Here is a 25,028-nt window from a genome sequence, read left to right on the forward strand (position 1 = left end):
GAGATGAACTGTCGTGCCGTGATTGGCTCGTAAATTGTCAGGCGATGGCTTGAAAAATAAATGTTACAAATTAAAGTACTTGTTATTTACACAAGCTCTGCTCAACAGATAGTAAAAAAAATGAATCAAAGAAAAACGAATTATAGGCTATAAAATGAATCTCTTAGCTTGTAGAATCGGATTACGTTAAAATGTAGACAACACCACGCGACACCGTTGTACTACGAAATATACGGCTGAACTACTACTACGGAAACCTAAACGCGACAAAGGGGGAAGCTTTAGCTACGCCCACTATAACGCAACATAACCCCAGCCCCAGATTTACAACATCAACATCAACAGTCAGTAGTCCAACCTCACCTCAGTGCAGTGTGAACACAACGATGACCAGCAGTGACCCGCGGCGGTTAGATTTGTGAGTTAAAATAGTAATTGATATTATTGTGCTTTCGCAGCTGTTGCTCCATAACAAGTTTCCGACTCGACCAACGTCGTTTCTTTCTGTGTAAGTTACATTCATACCAGCAGTCCAGCACAATATAATGATTGCTGCTCGATCCCCCCCGAGATGATCGAGTAGGAGGAATTCAAAACTTTGAGCAGTTTATAATGATTATTGTTGACAGACTGTTGTAATGACTCGAGCCAGCACAGCAGTCTACGTACGCATTTCTGACTATAAAATGTTGTGTTTTTCTCATCGTAGAAATTTGATAGGCTGGAGGAACACATTGATCTGACCCCTCACCCTGAATTTGATATACTGTAAAGTCCGAAGGCCAGTAGGGTGTTTATTTGTGGACACGATCGAGTTCATTTGTTAAACCCCGGGTTGAAGGAGACAGACAAGTGATAAATCATGGGTGGCCTGCTGATGGAAGCACACCAATAATTTCGACAGAGGTCTGGACTGGATATTGCTGCAATGATTCGTCGGGTTCCCTCTGATTCCGAGAGGAATGGATTAAAAAAAGAAAGTTTCATTGTATCAGTGGATGTGGGGACATCCTCCATCAGATGCCATGTTTATGACAAGGAGGCAAAGATTCGAGGGTCATGCACCAGAAAGGTATTGTCACACACACACACACACACACACACACACACACACACACTAGTAGGCCTACACAACAAAGTGCTCATGTTTTACTGCATGTGTTTTTGGAGGTGGTTCTGCTGTATCCAGAGACGGGCTTCGTGGAGATGGACCCCGAGGATCTGTGGAAAGACTTCATCACCGTGGTCAAGGGTGCTGTGCTCGGTACACTAGGAACATTACTATTTGTGTGTCTCAAAAATTCTGTGCTGTAATAATAATGACGGCTATCTGATTCTTCTCACACAGCTGTGTGTGTTTATGTGATATACAGATGCGGGTCTACAGATGTCTCAGATGAATGCCATCGGTATATCCACTCAAAGAAATACCTTCACAACGTGGGATAGGTAACTAACTATGCATTTTTTGTTCTTAATTTGAACGAGGACTTTTTTCAGGGATGGATTAGCCTTGGCACCATTTCATTTAGGGTATATGATCCTGTCGGAAGCGGATGATATCGTTACGTCATGTTGTAGTATTGTTTTGAAGTCGACAGGCAGGAACAACAGGCGGCAACTTCCTTTTCCCTCAAACCGATTTTTCTCAATAAAAGCTACAGGCTACGAGAGGGAAAAGGAAGTTGCCGCCACCTGTTGTTTCTGCCTGTTGACTACAAAACAATACTACAACATGACGTAACGATATCATCCGCTCCCGACAGGATCATACAGACTTTTGAAACAGAGACCAGGCTTTCCTCCGAGGTGGTGGAAAGCCTGGTGAGGCGAGGTTAGGGATGGATAGATATAGATAGTGTACTGGATATCTTAAACTCACAATCAAAGTGTAATGAAGTTGAAGTCTAGATCAAGGAAAGGTTTAAAAGTGTTGAGAACACAATCACAGATTTATTACAAGAGCGCTCCTGGAGAATGACACAACACCATTGTATCATGACATCTCCCAATTACAAGTTACAACCCTCTCTTTTCGAGAGTTCCCAAAATAAAAACACACATGGTTGAAAAGCAACAAGACACTCCTTTAACACATGGCCTTATATGGCTGTTCTTCCAGTCTGTTAGAATTCACACAAATAGGCTTTTGACTGCTGGTAACAGTTGAAATAGTATTTACCCGCAGTTATCTTACATGGACTGAAATGTCATGAAAGAAAGTTGGAAAGATAATTAATTAATCCTGAAGGAAATTTGTTTTGAAGCAACAGCTTCAGTGCAATACATACAGATTATCAGTAAAATTAAAATAAATAAATAATACATTACATCTGTGAAAAAATAGAATGCAGTAAAAAAAAAAGTTTAAGGCCTAAAATAAAAAGCAATGCAGCTGTAATAATATAATAGACCCAGATGAGATTATCTGACGGCTAGTCTCCCCTCAAGGGCCCCAGTGCTTCATTGTACAGTCTAATCTCTAATGGCCCTTCGGTTAACGGAGTTCCCAAGTCTAGTGTGGTCAGGGTCAACATGCATAGTACTGGTTAGTTTGTCTTTCTGTGCTCATGCCTAAAGAGAGTCCTTGCATGCCAGATTGATGGTGTGCTTGTTATGCAAAACTGTCAGAAAAAGACTTGTTTGCTGCATATGATATTATTAAGACTCCTTAGACTAGACAGAAACTAATAAAATAGTATTTATTGTATTTTAAATGCTTAAAGAGCTGAGGGGTGAATAAAAGTCCTAGTGCCTATTATGGAAGAAAAAAAGTCCAGTTATTTGTTGAATCCAGCCGCATCAAAAACAAGCACATCCTTTCAAATGCCCTGTACCCAAAGCCCATGGTGCAGGCCTGCACCATGGGCCTGATCTAACTCACTGTGCTCCTCTCAGTGTTGTGTCGCTTCTTTGTGTCCTAAAATAAGTTCCTCCTCATTTATTTTCTCTGTGTGATTTTACCTCCATTTCAAAGCCAGGCCCAGGAGGCCTAGCGTGGTAAATCACAACGAAACAATAGGTGTGACATGGCCTTTCATTATATAGCATCATTGATTAAGGTTGATTCATTCAAAGGCAGGCCGTCAGGGCAGCGTGAATTCCGTTTGTGTCCGAGCATAGGCATGGCTGAGGCATGGTAACGCCCCGCCTGCCTGTGATTGGTCTACTGGCACTGCCCGTCTTGACTGTCCTCCGAGATGCAGGTTACTCCGTGGTGAGATTGAGAAATAAATAATAGGCTACAAGATAATGACAGCTTGACACGCGCGACACGAGCCTTGTAAGAAGAGGCAAATGTATTGTTTATTCGTTTGCTTTGATACTCTTGATTATCGTGTATTAATCTAATTATAGTAAACTAATACTATTACACAAAAAAGGATAAAGATGAAGGGAAAATAGACCTTTTTATAGTACAATAATGTTTCAAGTTTACACATACAAACACGCGTCAGGGCAAGGTGTTTATGATCCCTTTAACAAAAGGAACTAACACCTTCTAAATGATTACAGATAGAAATGAATAAGGAAATAATAGCAGCCATACATACAATCATGAATGCTAAATCCGTATTTGACTGTCCAATATTGCCATAACACGCTCGTTGACGCACAAGGCCGTCAGCTACTCAATGACTTGGCGACACCTCATGAGCCTGAACAACTTGTTGGTGCACTACCCCTCCGTCCAACCCGTCCATCCAGCCGCTCCAATCTCGCACTTGGTGGTTATCAGCATGTATCAGCGTGCTTATTTACTTTGCTGGTCGGTTGGGGCATTTTCCACATTGTACAAACTAAGTCGTATCAACCCTGGGGTTGATATGGCAGCTGACCCTTTCTCCTACTGTGCTCCCTTTTTTGAATCGAGCCTAAAATAATTGTCAACTTTGGGGGTGTCAAAGAGATCTTGATGGGGGCACTCAGAAAAAATAAGAACACAATAATGAGACAGACACAATTCAGACTTATACTATACTTTAATACTTAGAAGTATTACAATTAGAATTCAGGCATTTAGCAGACGCTCTTAATTCAGAGCGACATTAGAGGTTTAAAAGTATTCAAACACAGTGGAGCCAACTATGCGTCTCAATAATAACTTTAATAACTTTATTTATATAGCACCTTTCTAGAAATAGAAAATCTATCATAATGAACGTAATAAACAAGAAATACCCACACATTAAACAAATCAAGATAACACAAGATCAGTAAAAGGCAGGGAAAAACAAAAATCAACTCTATACTGTTGACCAGAAGCCAGTGAAGTGACATCAAGACAGGGGATCACGCTTTTTGGTGTTGGTTAAAAGCCTAGCGGTGGCATTTTGCACTAATTGCAAGCGGGAGAGTGATTTTTGGGTTAAACCTGAGTAGAGAGCGTTACAGTAATCAAGATGGGACGTGATCAATGCCTGAATGACCTTTTCGGCGCTAGACAGGAAGGACTTGATTGAAATGTTTCTAAGTTGGAAAAAACAGGTTTGAACCACTTTTTTAAGTTGAACACCTAGGTACTTTGCAGTGGATTTAACATTTATGGAGAGGTTGGCAAGATTGTCTTTTAGAATTTGGGTGGATTCTGGAGTGCCGAAGAGGATTGTTTCTGTTTTATCTGAGTTTCGTAGAAGAAAGTTTTGAGGCATCCAGGAGTTTATGTCCGCCAGACAGGCTTTCACACTGTCACACTGTCAATAGGATACACAACCTGACTCAACTCAAGTCAGACAGTCTTCAGCTTACTTTAAGTACACACACACACACACACACACACACACACACACACACACACACACACACACACGCCTTCAGGATCAGGCGGATCTTATCCATACAGGAACACACAGTTGTTACAACTTGTTGAAACACAACTGAAACAACATATCTCATAAACATCCCACGGTGGAATGTAAAGAAACAGCTGTAAGTAGAATGTTTTGGCTTCCTACATACTCATAAACAATGAGTTCTCTTAAATGAATAACATAATGAATAACATGACTTATGTCTTATTCCAAAATACCTCGACAAGGGAAATTACAATTCATTGTAAAAATATATATTCAATTAGGTGACTGTGGCTACCATTCAATGTATTATAATTTCAATTCACCCAAAGCAGTGTGTTCGTATGGTTTTATATACAGTCTAGGTCAGCATGACGGTGACATCACTGACGCATAGTTTTATTCGAGCCTCAATTGTATATCAATGCTTGAGTGTGCTGTCACTACAAGCTACAAGACTTGAGCTACTGAAATTTTGGCGGGATTTCTGTACTGGTCCAGTAGGCTAGAGGTGTCATTATTAATGTCTGACAACATTCAAGCAGAACGTTTATACACACACACACACACACACACACACACACACACACACACACACACACACACACACACACACTATCATACTCTTACTTCATAAAATGTAATTTAATTTCACATTCTGGTAAATGCGGTAGTCGCTCGAGACAGACAGTTGACTCACGTAAAATTCAAAGGAAAAGAGGACACCGTTTGTCCTTTTATTTGGTTCTCAGAATGGCCTCGTAGTGACTAAATACGTTTGTTTGATAGTTGCCATACACTGGACTTCATCCACGTATAAAAGAACACTGCTTTCTTTGACATTTTCATCTACTAGGACCACAGGGATGCCTTTTCATAACTTCATTAGCTGGCAGGACCTGAGGGCCGCAGACCTGGTGAGATCCTGGAATAGCTCGTGTACCATGAAAGTAAGTGTGGGTGTGTGCGTTTGGAATGATTTTTCACTTAAATCATATACGTTGTTGTATGTCACACATCTGATCTAATGTACAAAGCTCACAATGCTTCGTAACGTGATGTATTGGTACTTGTGAGCTTGTAGATCTGTTATATTTGCCTTTAAAACATCTTCCAATTTTAAAGTTTTTATTGAGCATAGAATGGGGTTATGGACAGGCAACAGTACATATGTTATGCTTAATTTTCTATTTTTACATACAAATACATAGACAGGGAACAGACAGGAAACAGGACAGTTCTGATATTACATGGACAGAATTGTTTTTGAGTTGGTTTGAGTAACCCCCCACCCTCCCACTTGGAACTTTGACACCTTTTTCTATCATTGTATACCTTTTTTTTTAAATAGTAGTAATAGCCAGCAAGGATTTCATGAGCATAAGAGAAGAGAAGAGAAGAGAAGAGAGATATGAGAAGTAGAAAAGAGAGAAAGATGGACGGAAGTATAAGGAGTGGGGTTGGTGTGCGGAGTAGGAGGGGAACATCATGGTTTATAACCACTGGTCTAAACATCTTTAGCCCTCTAAGACCCAGTGTTGCTTTATAGCAACAAGTTATATTTTAATTAATTACTTAATTATTATTTTTTTCTGTTCTTTTTTCACCTAAACGTCATCAGTGATGTTCATTGCAATGCCATTTCAATGCCATATTGGTCATGATATTTGCATATAAATACCCGCCACAGAGGCTGAAATTCAGACAAATTAAAAGTTTCTGGACTATTTGACATTTCTTTAACCTATGACTTTTGAACCCTAATAAAAGTAAGTAAAATAATTGTAATATATGTTTTTTTGTGATCATTAGAATGTCTAGAACATGTTTTATTCATTATTGTGAAAGATATCTCCCAAATGTAAATTATTAATTTATTATATTATTATATAATTATTATAAATTCTTCATCAAACTTTTTTATTTTATTTTTTTTAACATATTTTTTAGTCTTAGTCCTAGTAGTACAAAGTAGTAGTAAGGTTGAAATCAATGTTTTGCAAGTAGAAATGAATGCGGGTCTTAGAGGGTTAGGGGGACCTTTTGGCCTTTATTTCGATAGTACAGTGGAGCTTGACAGGAAACAGGGGAGACGGTTGGTGAGTGACACGCAGCAACAGTCTGTGTCCGCCAGGCTCTGGAATCGAACCCGGGATTCGCTGCCAGGGATTCGCTGTCAGGCACCCTGTCCTGGCAGATTTTAACAGACTTTGAGACTTGAGTCCAATGTCAAACTTTCATTTGCCATTGTCTCACCCTTCCTACCCCATATCCCGGCATCAAAACAGGAAGGAGCAGTGCCACTCCACCTTACACTGAAATGTTGAGAGTCAATCATGGACTCTAGTAGAGCTGGGGCGGTATCCCTCAGGCGTTTGGGGGTGGGTGTGCGTAAATGAACACAGTGAATTTTACTGTTGTGTAGCATAGCCCAATGTTTTTGCCTGAGAGGAATTTGCTTGAAAACTTTAAACGATAATATTTCATTGAAAAAAGTGCAAGTTGAATGCTGGTTATGATGTCAATTAATTACATGTAGCTTTTTTCTTGTCTTTGTCATGATCACAGGCACTCCATGGTGTAATGAAGACACTCTACTTCATGTCCGGGCAGAAGCGGTTCTTGGCTCTTAGCGTTATAGTCTTCTACACCCAACACGTGATTTTCAGACTCGTATGGGCTCTTACACATTATAAACAGGTGCGTGCATGTGCGACTGTGCACATACTGTCATTGTAACTACATATAAATCTACTCGCAATCTGGGAACCCAGCGGCAAAATAATGGAAGAAACTACGCCCTTTTGCTCGAATCTGTTCTTGAGAGATTACAGAATATGTGAAGAATCTATCCCCCCTAGTATGGCAAAAAAATTACAGTCAATCTACCATAAGTTTTCGTTATTTTCCTGGAAGTTCCAATAAGTCTTATAGAATACTGATCTTTAGCAGTGTACAAATAGTACAGTAAGTAATAGTAAGTTTAGTTGGATCATCATCATGAGACATGAATGTATCTTAAAATGTGCTCTATTAAATGTACATTTTATTATAGTGAAACTGCATCTTTATTCAAATATAATATTATAACGTACGTATAAGTACAAAATAGTCTGCAATGTCACCAGGCGGAAAGACTGACAAATTAAGAAAATTTGTTTTCTTGCTACTGCATTCGGAAATTCAGCCCTACTGACATAAAGGCCAGTCCACACCAATGCAACTAGTCGCAACTAGGAGTTGCGATTAGTTGCATTGGTGGCCATAACATCTCATACTCAATAAGAGGTATTTCTCTCCACTAGCTAAGGCAAGCTGTGGCTGAAGGCAACTGTTGCTTTGGCACAATAGACACCTGGCTCCTCTACAAGCTCACCAAAGGTACTGTATGTCATTGTTGTGTTATTAGATATTATTACTGTGCACAAAGATGCTAACGCACACCAAAGTCCTTTTTAGCGGTGCCGCCCCACAGCAGCATGCATCAGTTTAAGACAAATAAATCCCTTCCCTGATGAAGGCTTAACGCTGTCTTGTTTTTTCAAGATTCCCTCATTAGTTATTACACCTACAGTATATACTCTTTTCCCTTGTGGATGTTAGCCCTATTTTTCCTTGTGAAAAATATTTCACATAAAATGTGAATGGCCGTGGGTATCAATACAATGACTGTGATAGGGCTGCCTGACTCCATTCCACATAGCCAGTTACTAGACAAATCATTTACTGGCCTAGTGGAGCCGTCCTGAAAACCTGTTGCCCCGCGACCCGACTATGGATAAGAGGTTGAAGATGGATGGATAGATATTTTACACTGCCTTACAGATTGGACAAAATTAAATTTTATTTGTTAACAAAAGGTAATAGCTCATAGTGAGGCTGTAATCTTCAAGTAAATGTCATTATGATGACAGCTCTAAACCTGGTTAGCCGAACTGTGTTAGAAAACATGTAATGTGGTTTCAGCTGACTGTGGCAATTTACAGTCAAGCCCTAGTCAGGGGTTCTTTGCGTTGTAAATTTCACAAATTTCATCACAATTTGGAGCCCTTGACTGAGTGTTCCTTTTGTATTCCCAGTCTTGCATCATGATCTGGCTGAATTTCCACAGAAATGTGTCCCTACAGACTAGCTAACGCCTGTGAAATGAGCTTCTGCAAGGGTTTCTCTGGGGTCACTGTGTCACTTCATGTGTTTTCAGGACGTGTCCATGCCACAGATTATTCCAATGCCAGCTCCACGGGCATATTTGACCCCTATCAGGTATAGTGGTATTCATATGTACCTTTTATGTCAGTAAGGGGATGTATACATGTGTGCAGTGGTGGAAAGTAACTAAGTACATTTTCTCACTGTACATAGTTCAGTACTTTTAAGTTAATATTGGCATAATGAATAGATCCTGGAATGCTAAATGTGGACAAAGATAGAGCAAGTCGTTTATGGACATTATTGGGGGAGAAAAAGACTTACATTTATTGAACAGGAAGGATTTAAACCACACCTTAGGATGAGTGGAATGTGTTTTTAACAGCACCCCCCTCATATAAGTCTCCCAGTGTGAGAATTGCTTTATTTACCCACTCTTTGGAGTTTTGTTAATATGTAATTTAGGGCTCCATCATATACTTCACTCTGAGTTGAGGTCAGGATCTACATCAAACACCCGACAGGTTTCGCTCCGTTTCTTGTAAATATTTATAAAGGGATATAATGGGGTGAGAATCGGCCTGGGGTGAACTCTATAGACAAACTGGAAAGGGGGTGGATAGGACATTAAATAAATCTCTCAATCTCAAACCAGGGCAGATTCCTCTCAGGGGGCAGAACGCACTGAGCTACTGTATGTACATACAACTTAGGTAACTCCCCACCCCCTCTTTCTACTGAAAGCTGATAAGAAGGGTTTGGTGGAGAAAATAATTTATCCTCTACTCTGAGGAAGACAATATATTTTGAAACGTTTTTAATACATGTTTACATCGTAAGAGCTGTGCGGCCTCATCCTTTTCAACATCAATACCTGCAGTGCTCAGCACCTTATCGTGTGTGTGTGTGTGTGTGTGTGTGTGTGTGTGTGTGTGTGTGTGTGTGTGTGCGTGTGCGTGCGGTCACTGTGATGTGTGAATTTCTTCACATAGTTGTGCTGGAGTGGACCCCTATGTTCTTTTGTTTCGATTCCTGTCTCCATTCTCCCTAAAGTACAGGACACAGGGTGAGTTGGACATCTTATATCATACAACAACAGAATCCTGTGACATATTGTAGGCCAAGTTCATTCAGTGGTGTGAGGTGACATTTATTCTTGGTAAGTGTATAACTTTAACACTGGTTTATTTCCTCTTCACCATGAAATCTAGTGTAAAGAGGGAACTGAATGTCACATGGACATTCATTTAGTCTATCATTAAGTCCCATGACGCATTCTCTTCTCTCTTGTGCATTATACACCAGCCATCAGTTTGGATTTGCAGATGCCTCCATCTTCGGTGTTGCCATTCCAATCATGTCTCTGGTGAGTGCCTCTCCATTTTGAGAGTACTGTGCCACACTTATCAACATTCAACAAGCTGTTGTGTGTCAAAACAAGCCAGCTCTCCTCTGCAACACCTTCTCACTGTTCAATTGCCTATTAAAACTCTGTACCTGCTACCTGATTACAACAGTAATATTACACCAGATATTCTACCGTTAGAAATAGTCATCAAGTTTCATAAGTAAGCTAAGAGGTCGTTGCGCGTCATCATACCAAAACCTAATGTTCTCATGGAAGACAGTTTACTGGTCCTTAATTAGGCTACCCGCTGCTATATTGTTATATCACAACAACATAATCTTATATCATTGACCTAAATGGCGTTATATCAACAATGATAGTTGGGTTGGGTTTGTCTTTTTCAGAAATTACTTTGGACATGTGGAAAACTTTAGTTAAACAGCAGAGTGACACATTACTTTACCTGGGTAACATCATCTTCTGATACTTTAATGTTTTGACATGAAATAATACTGTACTGTCAACATGTAGTGTTTTGTTTCATTAACGCGATCGTGACTGCTGCTGCTGCCCGCAGACCACACATGAACGGTAAAGATACCAAGTATTGGATAGTGATGTCACTGTTATGCTACACAACACGGAAGTAACACGGACTCGAAGCCGTTTATAAATCACAGTCACTGACGCGACCGCTGACGAATCCTTGATATTTTCATTCGAACGGACAGAGTCAACTTTTCACCACTGTTCGGAAAATCCTTGTGAAGCTCGGGAAACAGTTTACAGGAATTAGATTTTGGGTAGGCAAGATGGGTGTCCCCCCTCCTCCCCACACAATCAGAAGCACAGTAAGCACTAAAGATTTTCAAAGAGATGAGTAGGAACAAAGGTAGCCTGAAAGGCTGCATTTGCATTCCAATGGGTGATTGAGGGTCGCGCTCTACGCGCAACGGCCATGGAACCTTTATAGTGCTGGATCATAATGACAAGATATGAGACATGATAATGACTAATGCAGCAAGGCTGTATTAGTTTAAGATGAATTATCTTATCTTTAAGATTCATTATCTCTACTACATGGCCTGCATGCCCTTGTGTAAAACATAAACATCTACGTACATCTACTTGTTTATCTATTTGAATCCTTGATAAACAGCATCATGTTGTACACCCAAAATCTAATTCCCTGTAAGCTCATATACCGTAGTGTCTACAACTCTATACATCTCTTTAACTGCAGCAGAGCCGGCCGAAATTCCCAAAACAGCACATTATCTTTCTCTCCCCTAGTCCCTCCATACTGACACAAGCTAAAAAGTGAGTGGACTTTGTTCGATTGTCGATGGTATATTAACGCTGTGTTCACACATAGCGCTTTCTGGGTGGAAAAAGCACTGCCCAAAGTGCTTTTTTGCCAATAAGAAAAAAGACTACCCCTGTACATTGCAACGGACACCTCAGCTGCTTTTAAGTGCAACCCTAGCAACCCTGTCCGCATGACCCCTAGAGCACATCATTTACATTTTGTTTTTTAACAATGAACCATAGCGAGAACTGGCTTCTTCCCTTAGCTTTGGCTTTTCAGAGTAAAGAGGAGGAAGCGGTCAACCTTTATTTAACATGTACTTTTGTTAGTCTCCATCTCTGCTGTTGTGAGAAGTTGCCCTCCTCTTAAGCAGTGTTGGTTTGCCGATGCAATCTGGTGAACGATGACGTCATATAAGCATTATCTGACAAGTTCCACTGTTTTCAACTGCTGAAAGTGCTCCGCTCTACCAAGAACAAGTTAACTTGGACATTGCAAGTGTGGTTGCACCGACCACACTGAAGAAACAGTGTGGTCCCGAGTAGCTCAGTATTATGATGATTTGTGATGATGATGTAATGACCCACATGACCTGAGGGCGAGAAGCGACCAGTCGCGTGCACGCATCCGCCTGGGTGACGGCAGACTGCTGGGCGAGCGCTGGCGCTTTAGCATGGGGGTCAGATCAACATGGGATTAATTCTGTACTGGCCATATATGGAGCGCGTCTTGAGTGTACAGGGTTTGATGAGGTCAGATCAACATATGGAATGTCAGAACAGGAAGGACGGGTGGGGGTGGATCAACATATGGAATGTCAAGACCATGTCAGCTCCATATATGGATATCTAAGGGTTTGAGGTCAGATGTAGAGTTGCTGGCCAGATCCATGTATGCAGATTTAGGTGATGATCCAGTCTTCTCCATGTATGGTTATCCAGGGTTAGATGAGGTCAGTGTCGTCATCTTCATATAGAGATTGGAGATGGCCATATATATGGTAGCGTGACGTGTCACAAGGCGTGATGTCACGAGGGCGGCAGTGGTTCAGGGGTAGAGTGGCCGGATGGTAACCGCAAGGTTGCCAGTTCACTAACTCTGGGCTCCCCCAGAGTTACTGTCGAAGTGTCCTTGAGCAAGACACAGCACCCCTAATTGCTCCTGGTGTGCTGGTTGGTGCCTTGCATGGTTTCCGTCGCCATCGGTGTATGTGTGTGAATGCGTGAATGTAATGCACAGTCTATGTAATGCGCCTTGGATAAAGGTGCTATATAAATGCACAATTTACCATTTAGATTCACACAAAGGTTGCCAGTGTTAAAATTAAATGTTCCACTTTCCTATGTGAGAAACGAGTCCAAGTTCCACATTCAGACTATTCTTGTATTACATGTCCTGATCCTGAATCAGCTGTGCAACGTGCTACATTTCCTACAATCTGATCCAGGGGAAACTAAACTAGTTTCAAATCATCTTAAGGATGTCTAATTGATATTACAACAGTGTCGGGTACAGTGGCGTGAAATGTGAATTGACCGCATCTGAAAGTTTGCCCGTGTCTCTTTGTGGTAGATGGCCGACCAGCAGGCGGCCATGTTTGGAGAGTGCTGCTTTGACGTTGGTGATGTTAAGGTCACCATGGGAACAGGGACCTTCATGGATATCAACACTGGGAACCAGCCGCACACATCTGTAACTGGTAAAACCAAATAAACTCTCACTCACTCACTCACACACACACACACACACACACACACACACACTCACACACTCTGTTTTTATATTAAGATTTGCAGTGCAGTAGCTAGTCTGTTTTATGTGTGAAGGTTTATACCCTCTTGTGGGGTGGAAAATTGGCGAAGAAGTGGTATATCTGGCAGAGGGCAATGCAGCCGACACGGGTACTGCTATCTCGTGGGCACAAAAGCTGGGTGAGTCTTTTTGATCTGAAGAACTTTTACCGATAATGTTGTAAGTAACAAAGGTAGATACCGGTAATAAACAGAAAAAAGTATTATAAAAGGTTAAATTAACACTTTCTCTATTTATATTAACAGGGTTTCCACGTGTCCTGGGAAACCTTTCCTTTATTTAAAAAAAAAATAGTTTTGGAAAATAAGTACGAGTAGACTAGAGGTTGTTTAAATTAAAGCTACCTTGCAAATTGTGTTTGCTCCTGATTGTGCCTGATACACAGTTCAGGACCAGAGGAGACCGCGCTTTCGCCCTTGTCCCTAACACAAACATTTAATGCCATTAACAATAAATAAAAAAATGATGTCTGTTTTTACACCGTTTGTTTTACATCACCATTACATCACCTAATCAACATGAGTTAGACTTTAATATATTAGCGCCCCTCACTTCACACGGGTGTGATTATTTGATATGTTTCTCTGTTTTGACACTTTGTTTTAATACTTTTTCTTCCTTTTTTCTTTTATCTGTCTTCTTATCCTCTTCTATTTTTTTTGCCTCTATGTATTTTAGTATGCTCTGTGATGTGAAGCACTTTGGTTTGACCTCTGTCGTTAGAAATGTGCTAATGTGTGTCCATACTGACTACATAGGGATTTCACCCAAAACTTAACATACATCTATCAACACACAGAGCTGTTCTCTGATGTGAAGGAGAGCAGTGCCATGGCCTCCAGCGTTCCAAACTCAGATGGAGTGTGTTTTGTTCCTGCCTTCAGTGGTCTGCAGGTGTGTAGTATGCATGTTATGTGTCTGAGATTTAATTTCTTCTCTTGTACCCGTGATCTGTATCCTGAAGCACTTGAGTTTTCCAAGTTTGTGCATCTGTGTATTTGTGTCCAAGAATTTCTTGTTAAATGTGAACACAAATAATACAATACAATAATACAACTTTGGTAACTCCCCACCCCCTCTTTCTACTGAAAGCTGATGAGAAGGGATTGGAGGAGAAAATAATTTATCCTCTACCCTGAGGAAGACAATATATTTTGAAACGTTTTAATATTTACATCGTAAGAGCTGTGCCTCATCCTTTTCAACATTAATACCTGCAGTGGTCAGCACCTGTGTGTGTGTGTGTGTGTGTGTGTGAAAATCGATTGGTTGAGCATTTGGCTGATGCATGTATCGATTTTCCATTGTGCATTTGTTTTTATATCTGTTCCGTAATATTGTCACGTCTCTTCTTTCTCTGCTGACCATTATGTGACCTGTGTAAGTGTTTGTCCTTAATTTCATGCACACTAAGACTTGTGAAATTGATTTTTGTAATAGTTCATTCATTGTACTGTTCATGTCCAGTTAAGTCATTGACTGCTATGTGTATACCCACACAGTAAAATCCTCTGTTAATTTAACTCCATTGGTTACGTTTGTATACTTTCAGAGTTACAAATAGATAAATGAACACCTTCTGTTTTAGTTAACAAGAGGCTTTTGAATTTAATCGTATCTAAAATAACTACGGCAGAGAAGTACTTGCCGTAATTCACCTTGCAAGTAATGCTTACATGTTCGTAGCTCTTATGCTACTAGTGTCCGTTAAGTGTTTGAAATGGTGAGTTTTATGGTGTTTGCAGGCACCTCTGAATGACCCTACAGCATGCACTTCCTTCATGGGCCTCAAACCAACAACAACCAAATGCCACTTGGTCCGTGCAATTCTGGAGTCTGCAGCGTTTAGGTGAGTCACTAGTTTACTAGTTTCGACTGCCCCCCACACACAACCACCTCTCAGCACATTCAATGTGTGCTGAAATAACCCATTGTCACCCCAAGGAGGCATTTTGTCCGCTTGGCACAGAGAGAATGATCGCCACCCTATCGATGTACAAGTCGAACAGTGCCGAGCGGGCAATCACTTGGCTGTCGCCTCACAAGGATCAATCCTGCTTCTTAGGATGCTGCCGTGTTGTGTGTTTTGTTTTTTTACTTCCAAAACATGAATCTGTGTAATCCGGTTTGCCATGTTTAGTGTACAGTACTGTCTGCATTCCATCGTCACATAGCAAAACATTCCTGAGTGAGAGATCTATTTAAGACGTTGTAGGCCAGGGTGTTCTATAGAAGTGTATTTATGTCCTCTAGGCTCTAGCATAGATCTAAAGATGCCCCTAGAGGGCATCAGAAAGGAATGCCTGTGGAACTTGACCAACCAGCGAGTGAGATTGTGTTGCTCTGGGCATTTACATCTGACATGAATGTGTGGTTTTCCTGACGCATGCTCATCTTTGCTCACTGATGTCCGTCTTGCTTATGGCGTTCTATTACCTCTAGGGTCAAGCAGCTATATGAGATCATGCTGAGAGAAACTCACATCCCCATCACCAAGATCAGGTATGGCAACACCATTTATCCACCACAGTTTTTGATACTCATTCAATATCTGTTCACTTTATAGTTTATAGTAGGCTACTGCAGGTGTTATGCAGGTAATCAACGGTGTTGCCAGATTTTGCAATGGAAACAAGCAGCCTGGTCTATAAAATGTTGTTATGCTATTTGATTACTCCCCACACACATTGCTTTGTTGTCACTGCTGTCGTATCTTACAAACTCACCTGCCAGTGAAGAGCAGGCCCGGATTAACCAACAGGCTTTAGGTGCTACAGGGCACCAATCGTTCCAGTGAAGCAACAATAACAAAGTTATTTGTACAGTACATTTTTTATTTAAGCCATTTTGCAATATGTGGTCTGCAGCCAGAGTCGATTGCTGTTTGGGAGTCCTGGTCATGGAAAGGTTTGGGAACCCCAACTAGCCAGTTGTCAGAAAAATATATTACTTTCGAACAGTCAAACGGTCCATGTGTGACAAAGTAGTGTAGAGTTGATTTGTTCCTACATGGAATGTCGAGTTGGACTTCCACTTGTAGTTCTAAAAACTGTATGCCATGATAAGATGTGTCAACAGTAAACGGGATGGTCTGACCTATTTGATTTTATTTCTATCAGTTCCACGCCCTTCTCCTACTTAAAGGTCAATTGGACCAATTGGTCAATTGGCTTAAACCTTAGCCATGGCAGTCAATTGCCTGGAGTCTGGACCCTAATCGGGTCCCAACATCTTCCACAAGGACCACTGGCTAAGTGAATTTGGGCCTTTAGCCACTTCAACTGTAATACTGAGTTGAGCTGAGTCCCCCAAGGCTCTATACTAGGTCCTTTTTTCCCTCAACACCAAATCTCTTAAGCAAAAATAGCAGATCTACAAGCTCACAATGTGTTGTGAGCTTGTAGATCTGTTATTTTAGCCCCAGAATAGCAATGCTATATATATATATATATATATATATATATATATAAGGTTAAGTCCTTTAAACCAGGGGTTTTCAACAGGTGGTCCGTGGACCACTGGTGGTCCATGACCAATTGCATTTTGTAATGTAGCAAAGTGAAGATTTACTAATTTCTTCCACAGAACATTGCACTAAACCTTTGTGCTCTGTTCCGTGGAAGTGCTTCAGTGTTGTCAGTTACTTGGAAGTCTGAGGTTAAAGAAATCCACAGAAAAGGGAGTTGTCATCATTATAGGAAATGTGCCCATATAATCATGTCATCATGTGTCTGTACTATCAGTTAACATGAGTTTAATAGAAGGTTGGATGAAGTAAGAGAATGGATTATGGGTAACCGTGGGATGGGAATAGATCAGTGGTTCTCAAAAAAGGAAATGAAAAATGAAAATCTTTTGGCTCTGGTCCACTCGTATATTTCAGTTAAATTATGCCTACACTTGATATAATTTGTTGCACTGATGAATGAAATCAAGCCCGTAACAGTCAGGATTTAATTTCAATCTTTTTATTAGCTATTAATTCAAATATTTTACATTTGATGTACTTTTGAAATACTGTATTATTTAAACATATTTTAATACATTTAACAAAGGCATTTATATTTTAAAACATTTTCCCATTGACCACCTGCTGGCCTATTATGCCATAGACCACTATAGTAGTCTGTGGACCATCGGTTGAGAAACAGTGGTATGTATAGACATGGGATGTATTGCATAGCAAGTGTTACGAAAGCACTAATCTTAGCCCATATCCGATTCCCATCCCAACACAACAGTGATCCCCAGGTTGATTCTTAATCAGGGTGAAAACCCCTGCTTTAAACCAACGTTTTCAGAAAGATTGAGCACTGTTCTTCAACTCACGTCAGACAAAGCTGGACGCTCTTTTAGATATCCCGCCTAGCAAGCACACAGAACATTATCTGATTGCAGCCATGGTCCTGTGAAGATAAATAACCACTTGAGGGTATTTATTACACTTCATTATGTGCCTGTATTTGATGCCATTCAGTTTTGATTGATAATGCATTATGGGTATAATGGGACTCTCTTTCTCAATACGTCCCTCCCTTTCTCCGTCTCACTCCATACCTCCCTCCCTCATTCCCTCCCTCTCTCCATCCCTCCCCCTACCTCTCTCGCTCCCCCAGGGCGGATGGTGGCGTTTCTTCTAATGACTTTGTCATGCAGCTAACTGCAGACCTGCTTGGCAAGAAGGTAGTTCGACCCAGCCATCATGAAATGTCATGTCTGGGGGCTGCTTTTGTTGCGGGACTGGGAGTGGGTAAGTGTTTCCTTGTACAAGAGATCTTGTATTTCAATGGGATTTCACCTGTACAAATAAATAAATCTATTTTTTAATCTAATTTAAATTAATTAAATTAATTTGTCAACCATCAAGTATGTTTGTCTCCTCAAACATATACCAAATTGCATGTCACAAAAGAAAGCACCTCTGTCACCTGCCTGGTGAAGTGAAATTTAAGAAGACCATAAAAGCTTGGGTGTAGTTGAAAATCTATTCATTGCAAAAAAGAAAAGAAAGGGAATTGTCAATCTCTTAGTTGCACCCATATTGTTCTTGTGAATAACGTTTGTTGCTATTGGTTTGTTATTTATAAAGAAGATTGCCATTTGTCCAAATGAGACCGCCACCACACTAGTACATGAATGCAGGCAGTCAGCCTGCATTGTGATTTGGACAGCTTTCTTTACAAACAAATTACGAATTTCAAGATACGACAGGGAGGCCATAGACATTATGTTGAGTAACATGAAAAGAAAGAAAGATGCGGCACACTGATAGTGAAATGAATAGTTAAATTAAAATAATGACTGAATATCACTGAATTTTGTCTTCAATAATCTGTCTCTGTATCAGACATAAATTGATTGATTAATTGAATACTTTCTTGACACGATTATTAACAGGTAGTACAGTCAAAGGTTATGATAAAAGGATAACACAAAAAGCCCCAGGGGCTTGTTACCATTGTGGTATGTTGTACTCAATTAATATAATGACAATACAATACAAACATATTGGAAAAGCTCAGTAGTGTATTTACAGATACAGGAAGGGTGGGGGGCAGAGGATTCTACTATCAATATGTTGAGAGAGTTAAACTATGTTCGCAAAGAGACGACTGCTGCAAATAAGCGGCTCATCATAAAACTACACTCAAGGTCATTGTGTAACTTGTTGGTTTACAATGTCCCTGTGTCGCTCTTAATGCTGAAGGTTTCTGGAAGAGCCTGGAGGAGCTGAAGAAACTTCCAAGCACGGAGAAAGTGTTCGTGCCTCAAGGGACGCCTCAGGTGAACGGAGGTCCTGCAAGCCTGCATGGGTCATATGTCCCAGTCCCACAGAAATGGGAGAGCGCAGTCAGACGCTCCATGAACTGGTACAGCAAGCTGTGAGCTGTGAGTGAAATACTTTATGGAGCTAAAGTGTAGTGGCCGTCTTCACACGACAGCCATTTTCCACGTACTGCCCCCTCCATTCCCACCCGTATCTAATGGTTAAATCACACTGCCCAAGCAATACGCCACAGAATGTCTGTGACACAAATGTGATTTAATTTTACCAATTATTGGGATCTACAATCAAATGCAATCAAATGTAGCCTATTGTACCAGAAAACCTCATAACTGTTGGCCTTTTTTCTTTCACTTGTTGTCTTGCCCTATTTCTTATCGCTCTATGTGATACTGTCGTGTTGTGGCCTGTCCACATGGCGGCGCCAAAGACTTCATTTTACAGTCCTATTTTTGCCTCTTCTTGCCATAGCAACCACACACTGTTACCAGGGACAAGTGTTTTCCTTGCAGATTGAAATTATCCTCTCTTAGGAATCGCATTCCTCCTTTCATCTATGAAGAAACTGATTCCATTGGCAGTGGTTATGCTGGTCTTACTCTTAACTGAGCCTTGTTCTGATCTAGGCTAGATCTAGAATGGAGGTTGCAAGCGCAAATAAGGGATGAGAATTTCTAGCACACTTTCAACTGGGTCAGCTATGCAAGAAACATAGCCTACAGATATTGTTCTTCTTGCCACTTGGCAACATGAGTGTTTTAGGATGCCATGATTCTTGTTTGATCTTTCACAAGACTTTTCAGTTTCACCATTGTAGTAATTATATGTTGTATTTTGTCAATGTGATACTTGGTTACATGTAAATTAACTGGAAATGCAATCTTTATGAAGGGTTACTGCTAAACGGGAAAGCATCAAGCCTGATGTATGCTCACTGTACGATGGTGTAGCTTGTAGGTCTTCTATTTTTGGCGTGTGACACCGTTGTACGATGTATGCTCTAGGTCTAGGACAGTTTAGTATGTATGAACATATACCGCTGAGCAGCATACTAAACATTCATATACTAACTAAGAAAAATGTAAATGAATTGGAGGGCATGTACTGTACAGTAACAGTAAGCACATAGATTTTATGAGACAAATAGCTTTGCACTACTGTACAAAATAAGACCTCCCTTGGCTATGCACACATGATGAATGAAGAATGAACACACACACACACACACACACACACACACACACACACACACACAATCTTCCATATTTTCATATTTTAACTGACTTGACATTTCCTAGATGGGATAGGAACAACACAGGTGATTGGAACCTGTAAATACCTTTTAACCCATTTAGGCCTAAGGCCGATTCAAGTCTTAATGGGCATGTCATTTCTCAAATGTGAGGGTTCATTAACCCATTGAGACTGGGAAAGCCTATACTGTACATTGTTATACCTTTAAAACCAGGAAATCTGTGTCATTTTAGTTACTAGTATATAGCAACAGGGATTTTGTAACGTTTTTCTGAAAAGAAAAAAACTGTTTAGGATTTAGACGGCAGGTCTAAATTGGTTAAATGTCGTTATCTACAAAAGTACATTGTTTACACTACTGAAATTTAGCCAACAGAGGCCACCATTTTGATGTGCTGTTGATGATGTGTTTCCCAAATAGACGATCTACAATGCATTGTGAGCTTGTAGAGCTGCTACTTTTTCCAAATGTTGCCCCCATAATAGGGATGCTACGGTACGGTACTGTGGTTAAGCTGTCATGTCCCAATTTGTGCTACTTCTACAGCATTATTGTTTATACTGTATATTTGTACCTTTTTCAAATCTAAGGGCTAATGTATATTGATTTGCTAGTTGTGCAAAATCCCACTTCACCATGCTGCTTGCCAACACGGAGTCAAAGATACATAATTATTTGAAAGTCATTTTAACCACTTTCAAACTGCCATCCCCATTTTGGGCAGGTCATAGCTCACAATGCATGGTGATCTTGTAGATTGTCTGTTTTTGCTTTTGTTTGTGGGGTGGGGGGGATTTTATATTTAAGTGTTAACATAAATACTTGAACTTAATTCATGAATGGAAAATGTGAGACATTGCTAGTTGTGATCAAAGTAACAAATGATAAGGATGTACATGTTAACTTGTATTAACACATGACATGTTATGAGTATGTAAACGTTTGGAATAAAAAAACGTTATAATCAGTTTGAAATTATATTGGGCATCTGATAAAACTAGAAGTTCTGCACATTATGGTTGTAACATAAAAAATCAAGTAAATTGTTAAACATTACCACCAGCTGGTGCTGGTCTGCACTTTTCTATCTGATTGACAATTTACAATTTAAGCATATAGCGAATTTAGCTCTTAATCCAGAGCAATTTCCAGTAAGCAGGGTATACACAACACAAGCTAAGGTAATTCATCAAATGGATACAGACAGTGTTCCTCAGTAATCTAGGATCAGGTAAACCAAGAACCTATCATCAGTCTAACTTCATACCAAAAAATATTATATGTACATTGAACTGTACAAACTTCAGGTCAACAATTTCACATGGCATCTATCTGATTTAGGTAGTCTACTCTAGATCCCCAAGCCGAAATGGACTATCGTGCTGTCGTTCGCTATTTGGCTGTTATGACAACGTTGTGTGTTTAGACAAAATCATTATTTTGTACAGATATTCTTAACTCTAGATAAATACTTAACTACAGTGTGAGATTGCACATCCTTTCGGCCTATGGGATCAAATCCATTTCTTTCCCATTGACAGGAAAGATGTTGATGTGAGGGTGGTCGCTATGGTAACCGATGGATGGATTGATTGAGTGGACAAGAAAGAACGGGGTGAGTCATTGTGTTCGTACGGGGGAGGGGGACACTAATTGAGGAATGAGGGTCTCCCCCAACAATGGGAGGATTGTGGTTTGTGTGAGTGAGAGAGAGAGAGAGAGACAGACAGATATTCAGTCAATGCACAAAATGTTTCATAGCTTTTTCGGGACATTAGTTTCTTACATCAGTTCACATTGAATCCATGTTCATTTTTTGGAATTTGTAGTATTTTTGGAGCATATTCCTTTCATATGTATGAAAGGCATTCCTTTCATCATGTGCATAAATGTATTAATAATGTGCTGAAAAATGTCTTGTCGTTTTGTCCGTTGAGTGAATGTCTGAATCCTGCACTCGCTGTTCACATGTGGGTCCAGAAATTGTGTTGTTATTCCAGGAAATAATTGCACAAATGGTCCATTAATCTGAATAAGTGTTGCATACATTGGTACTACCAATTGCTTCATGAAATGTAGAATGAAACCTGTTTATTGGAGACTGCACTCTATGGCATTTGCGTTGATCATTTAATGCAGTGTGCATTTATTGAGATGAGATGTACTTTATTATCCCCGCAGGGGAAATTGATACATTACAGCAGCATAGTGTAAAATGTAAAAATATCCAACAGACAGACAGAAAACACATTGGACACAAATGGACATAATTGCACAGGGCACGGTGGCACAGTCGGGACTCGGTAGTGCTGTCCCCTCACAGCTAGAAGTTCCAGGGTTCAATTCCCGCTGGGGACGCTGTGGGCGCTGGGGGTGTGTTCTCTCCTCCATCAGTGCAGATACCCGAGGAGGGGTTGGCGAAAGGGCCTTTCTGTGTGGAGTTTGCATGTTCTCCCCGTGTCCCCCTAGGGTAGGTACCCTCACAAAAAGCATGCAGTAATCCTGGTCTCTAGCCAGCCGGGTCGCCTGAAGGAGGGGAAAGGAACTGGTCAGAATAACGTGTTACTGTACCTTCCATGCACTACGTCCGGCGGGGGAAACTCCCCCCTGTCAGGTGAAATGAAGCAGCTTGGACTCCTCATGCATAGGAGGAAGCATGAGTTCAGTCCGCTGCCCACCCATGTTGGCAGAGGAAGTGTAGCACCCAGGATTACATTAGATAATTGACACTGGGTGAAAAAATGGGTTGCAGTCGCAGTTCCCCATGCATTTTTGAGTGGTGCATGCAGCCACTCCAAGGAACAGCAATGTCCGTCCCTATGTCCATCCATCCCTATGTTTAGAGAGATAGTGTTGCACTGTTGCCTGTTAATTACAATGTGGAGCGTGCATGAGAGAGAGAGAGAGAGAGATGTCTGCTAATTCCCCCACACAGTAATTCTGTCATTTCTCGACCGTTTCGGACGTGTGGCGACTCGCCGGAACCCGGGCGGCACCCTCGGCACGTTCCTGTGGGTCTGGAAGTACCACTCAGTTGCACCACTCCGTTCACACGGGTGTGATTTTCTCATAGACATTTCAAAAAGTATTTAAAGATCTGTAAGCCTCGAACAAAGCCAACTCGGATTGTGACAAATCATGATAACAAACACAATTTGTTGGGCCGAACAAATAATTTGAAGAAAAAATGGGCAGGGTACAACACTTTTTTGTTGTTTTTCTTCTTTGTAATTATTTGTTTGGCCAAAAATATTGTTTGTTGTCATGATTTGTCACGATCCGAGTTGGCTTTGTCCGAGGCTTTAAAGGTCTTTAAATATTTCCTGGGCCTGTCGTCGTCATGAAAGGGGACGGGACTGCGACGGGACCGCTCTGTGTATGCAGTTTGTGATTTTGAAGCAATTTCTTCACCTTCGCCTCTCCACACACACACACACACACACACAACAACACACACACACACACACACACACACACACTCACACACACACGCACACAGTGTGTGCGCGGTGTATGCGCGTGGTGTGTGCGCGTGCGTGCGTGCGAGAAGAGAGATATGCACACTCGACTGTGAATCTCAGCACGCCATGCAATTCCCTTTCATGCTCAGTATAATAGGCCTATACTCAGTGTTACTGTAACTCTTGAGTGTGTATACATAATGCAGCCCAAAGTATATGGACCCCTGTCGGTCGGAATGAATGAATGGATAGACTTTACTAGGCTAGCTGTGTGCGCTCGTGGGCTAGTTGGCACGTGCACATGTAGTAGATTTCACATGGGAAATGTGTTGGAATGAGATAAATGGAACTGAAATTCATGAATCAATGCTGCAAGCTCTCACACTAATCACACACTCTCTTTCTCTCACACTGTGTGTGTGTGTGTGTGTGTGTGTGTGTGTGTGTGTGTGTGTGTGCGTGTGCGTGTGTGTGCGCGCGTGCGTTGCATTCTATGAGTTCTGGTGGGCCCTACAGTGCAACAAATTCATTCTGACAGCAGGAACTGAGTGCGTGAGACCACTCCTCCTCCACTCCCCCATAAACTATATCAATGGTTATTATATAACTCCATCCATCTTTTATCCTTCCTTCCTTCCATTCTCCCTCTTTCTTTCGTACAACGGTGTCACGCGATCTACAAGCTCACAATGCAGTGGGACCTTAGAGGACATGCAAGCTTGTTTGTAGATGTACCCCCCCCCCCCCCCCCCATTGCGCGACACTGTCGTACTACTACAGTAAATGACAGGGCATAAATTAGGCATGACACACTGTGGAGCGTCCAAGCGATTTGTCATCCCTGCTTCCCTCCTACCACCCCCACCCCCTCTCTCTTTCTCTCTCTCTCGCACTACTCGCCCACTTTCTAATTTCAGTAGCCCAGATGCTGCTGTATTGCCATAGCAACAAGAGTTATTAAATGGCCCTATAAATACATCGAGGCATTGTTAAAATAACATGATGACGTGAAATGTGAGAAACTGCACGAGAATGCACTGTAATAACCCTTTTCCACATGACTGCTATGATAATAGGCCTAATATACTTATTGCTTTATGGAAATATTAAAGATTT

The 25,028-nt window shown here is 41.0% G+C and overlaps 1 protein-coding gene across 2 annotated transcripts; it reads left to right on the forward strand.

Moving 5' to 3' along the window:
• The first annotated feature begins 377 nt into the window (after positions 1-377).
• On the forward strand, positions 378-21,418 carry gk5 (glycerol kinase 5). 2 transcript variants are annotated; one of them, XM_080777993.1, is made up of 17 exons: positions 378-508; positions 710-1,072; positions 1,171-1,264; positions 1,374-1,449; positions 5,650-5,743; positions 7,362-7,493; positions 8,099-8,174; positions 8,995-9,056; positions 9,935-10,008; positions 10,248-10,308; positions 13,172-13,298; positions 13,426-13,530; positions 14,211-14,305; positions 15,157-15,260; positions 15,854-15,913; positions 18,028-18,161; positions 19,119-21,418. In XM_080777993.1, the coding sequence occupies exons 2-17, from the start codon at positions 929-931 to the stop codon at positions 19,295-19,297; spliced, it is 1,617 nt and encodes a 538-aa protein (XP_080634119.1). In that variant the 5' UTR covers positions 378-508; positions 710-928; the 3' UTR covers positions 19,298-21,418. The 2 variants fall into 2 exon arrangements, with proteins under 2 accessions (XP_080634119.1, XP_080634118.1); XM_080777992.1 differs by having other exon boundaries at positions 384-1,072.
• The last annotated feature ends 3,610 nt before the right edge of the window (positions 21,419-25,028 follow it).

This window comes from Protomyctophum bolini, assembly GCF_963924005.1.
Source record: "Protomyctophum bolini genome assembly, chromosome: 12".
Taxonomy (NCBI): domain Eukaryota; kingdom Metazoa; phylum Chordata; class Actinopteri; order Myctophiformes; family Myctophidae; genus Protomyctophum; species Protomyctophum bolini.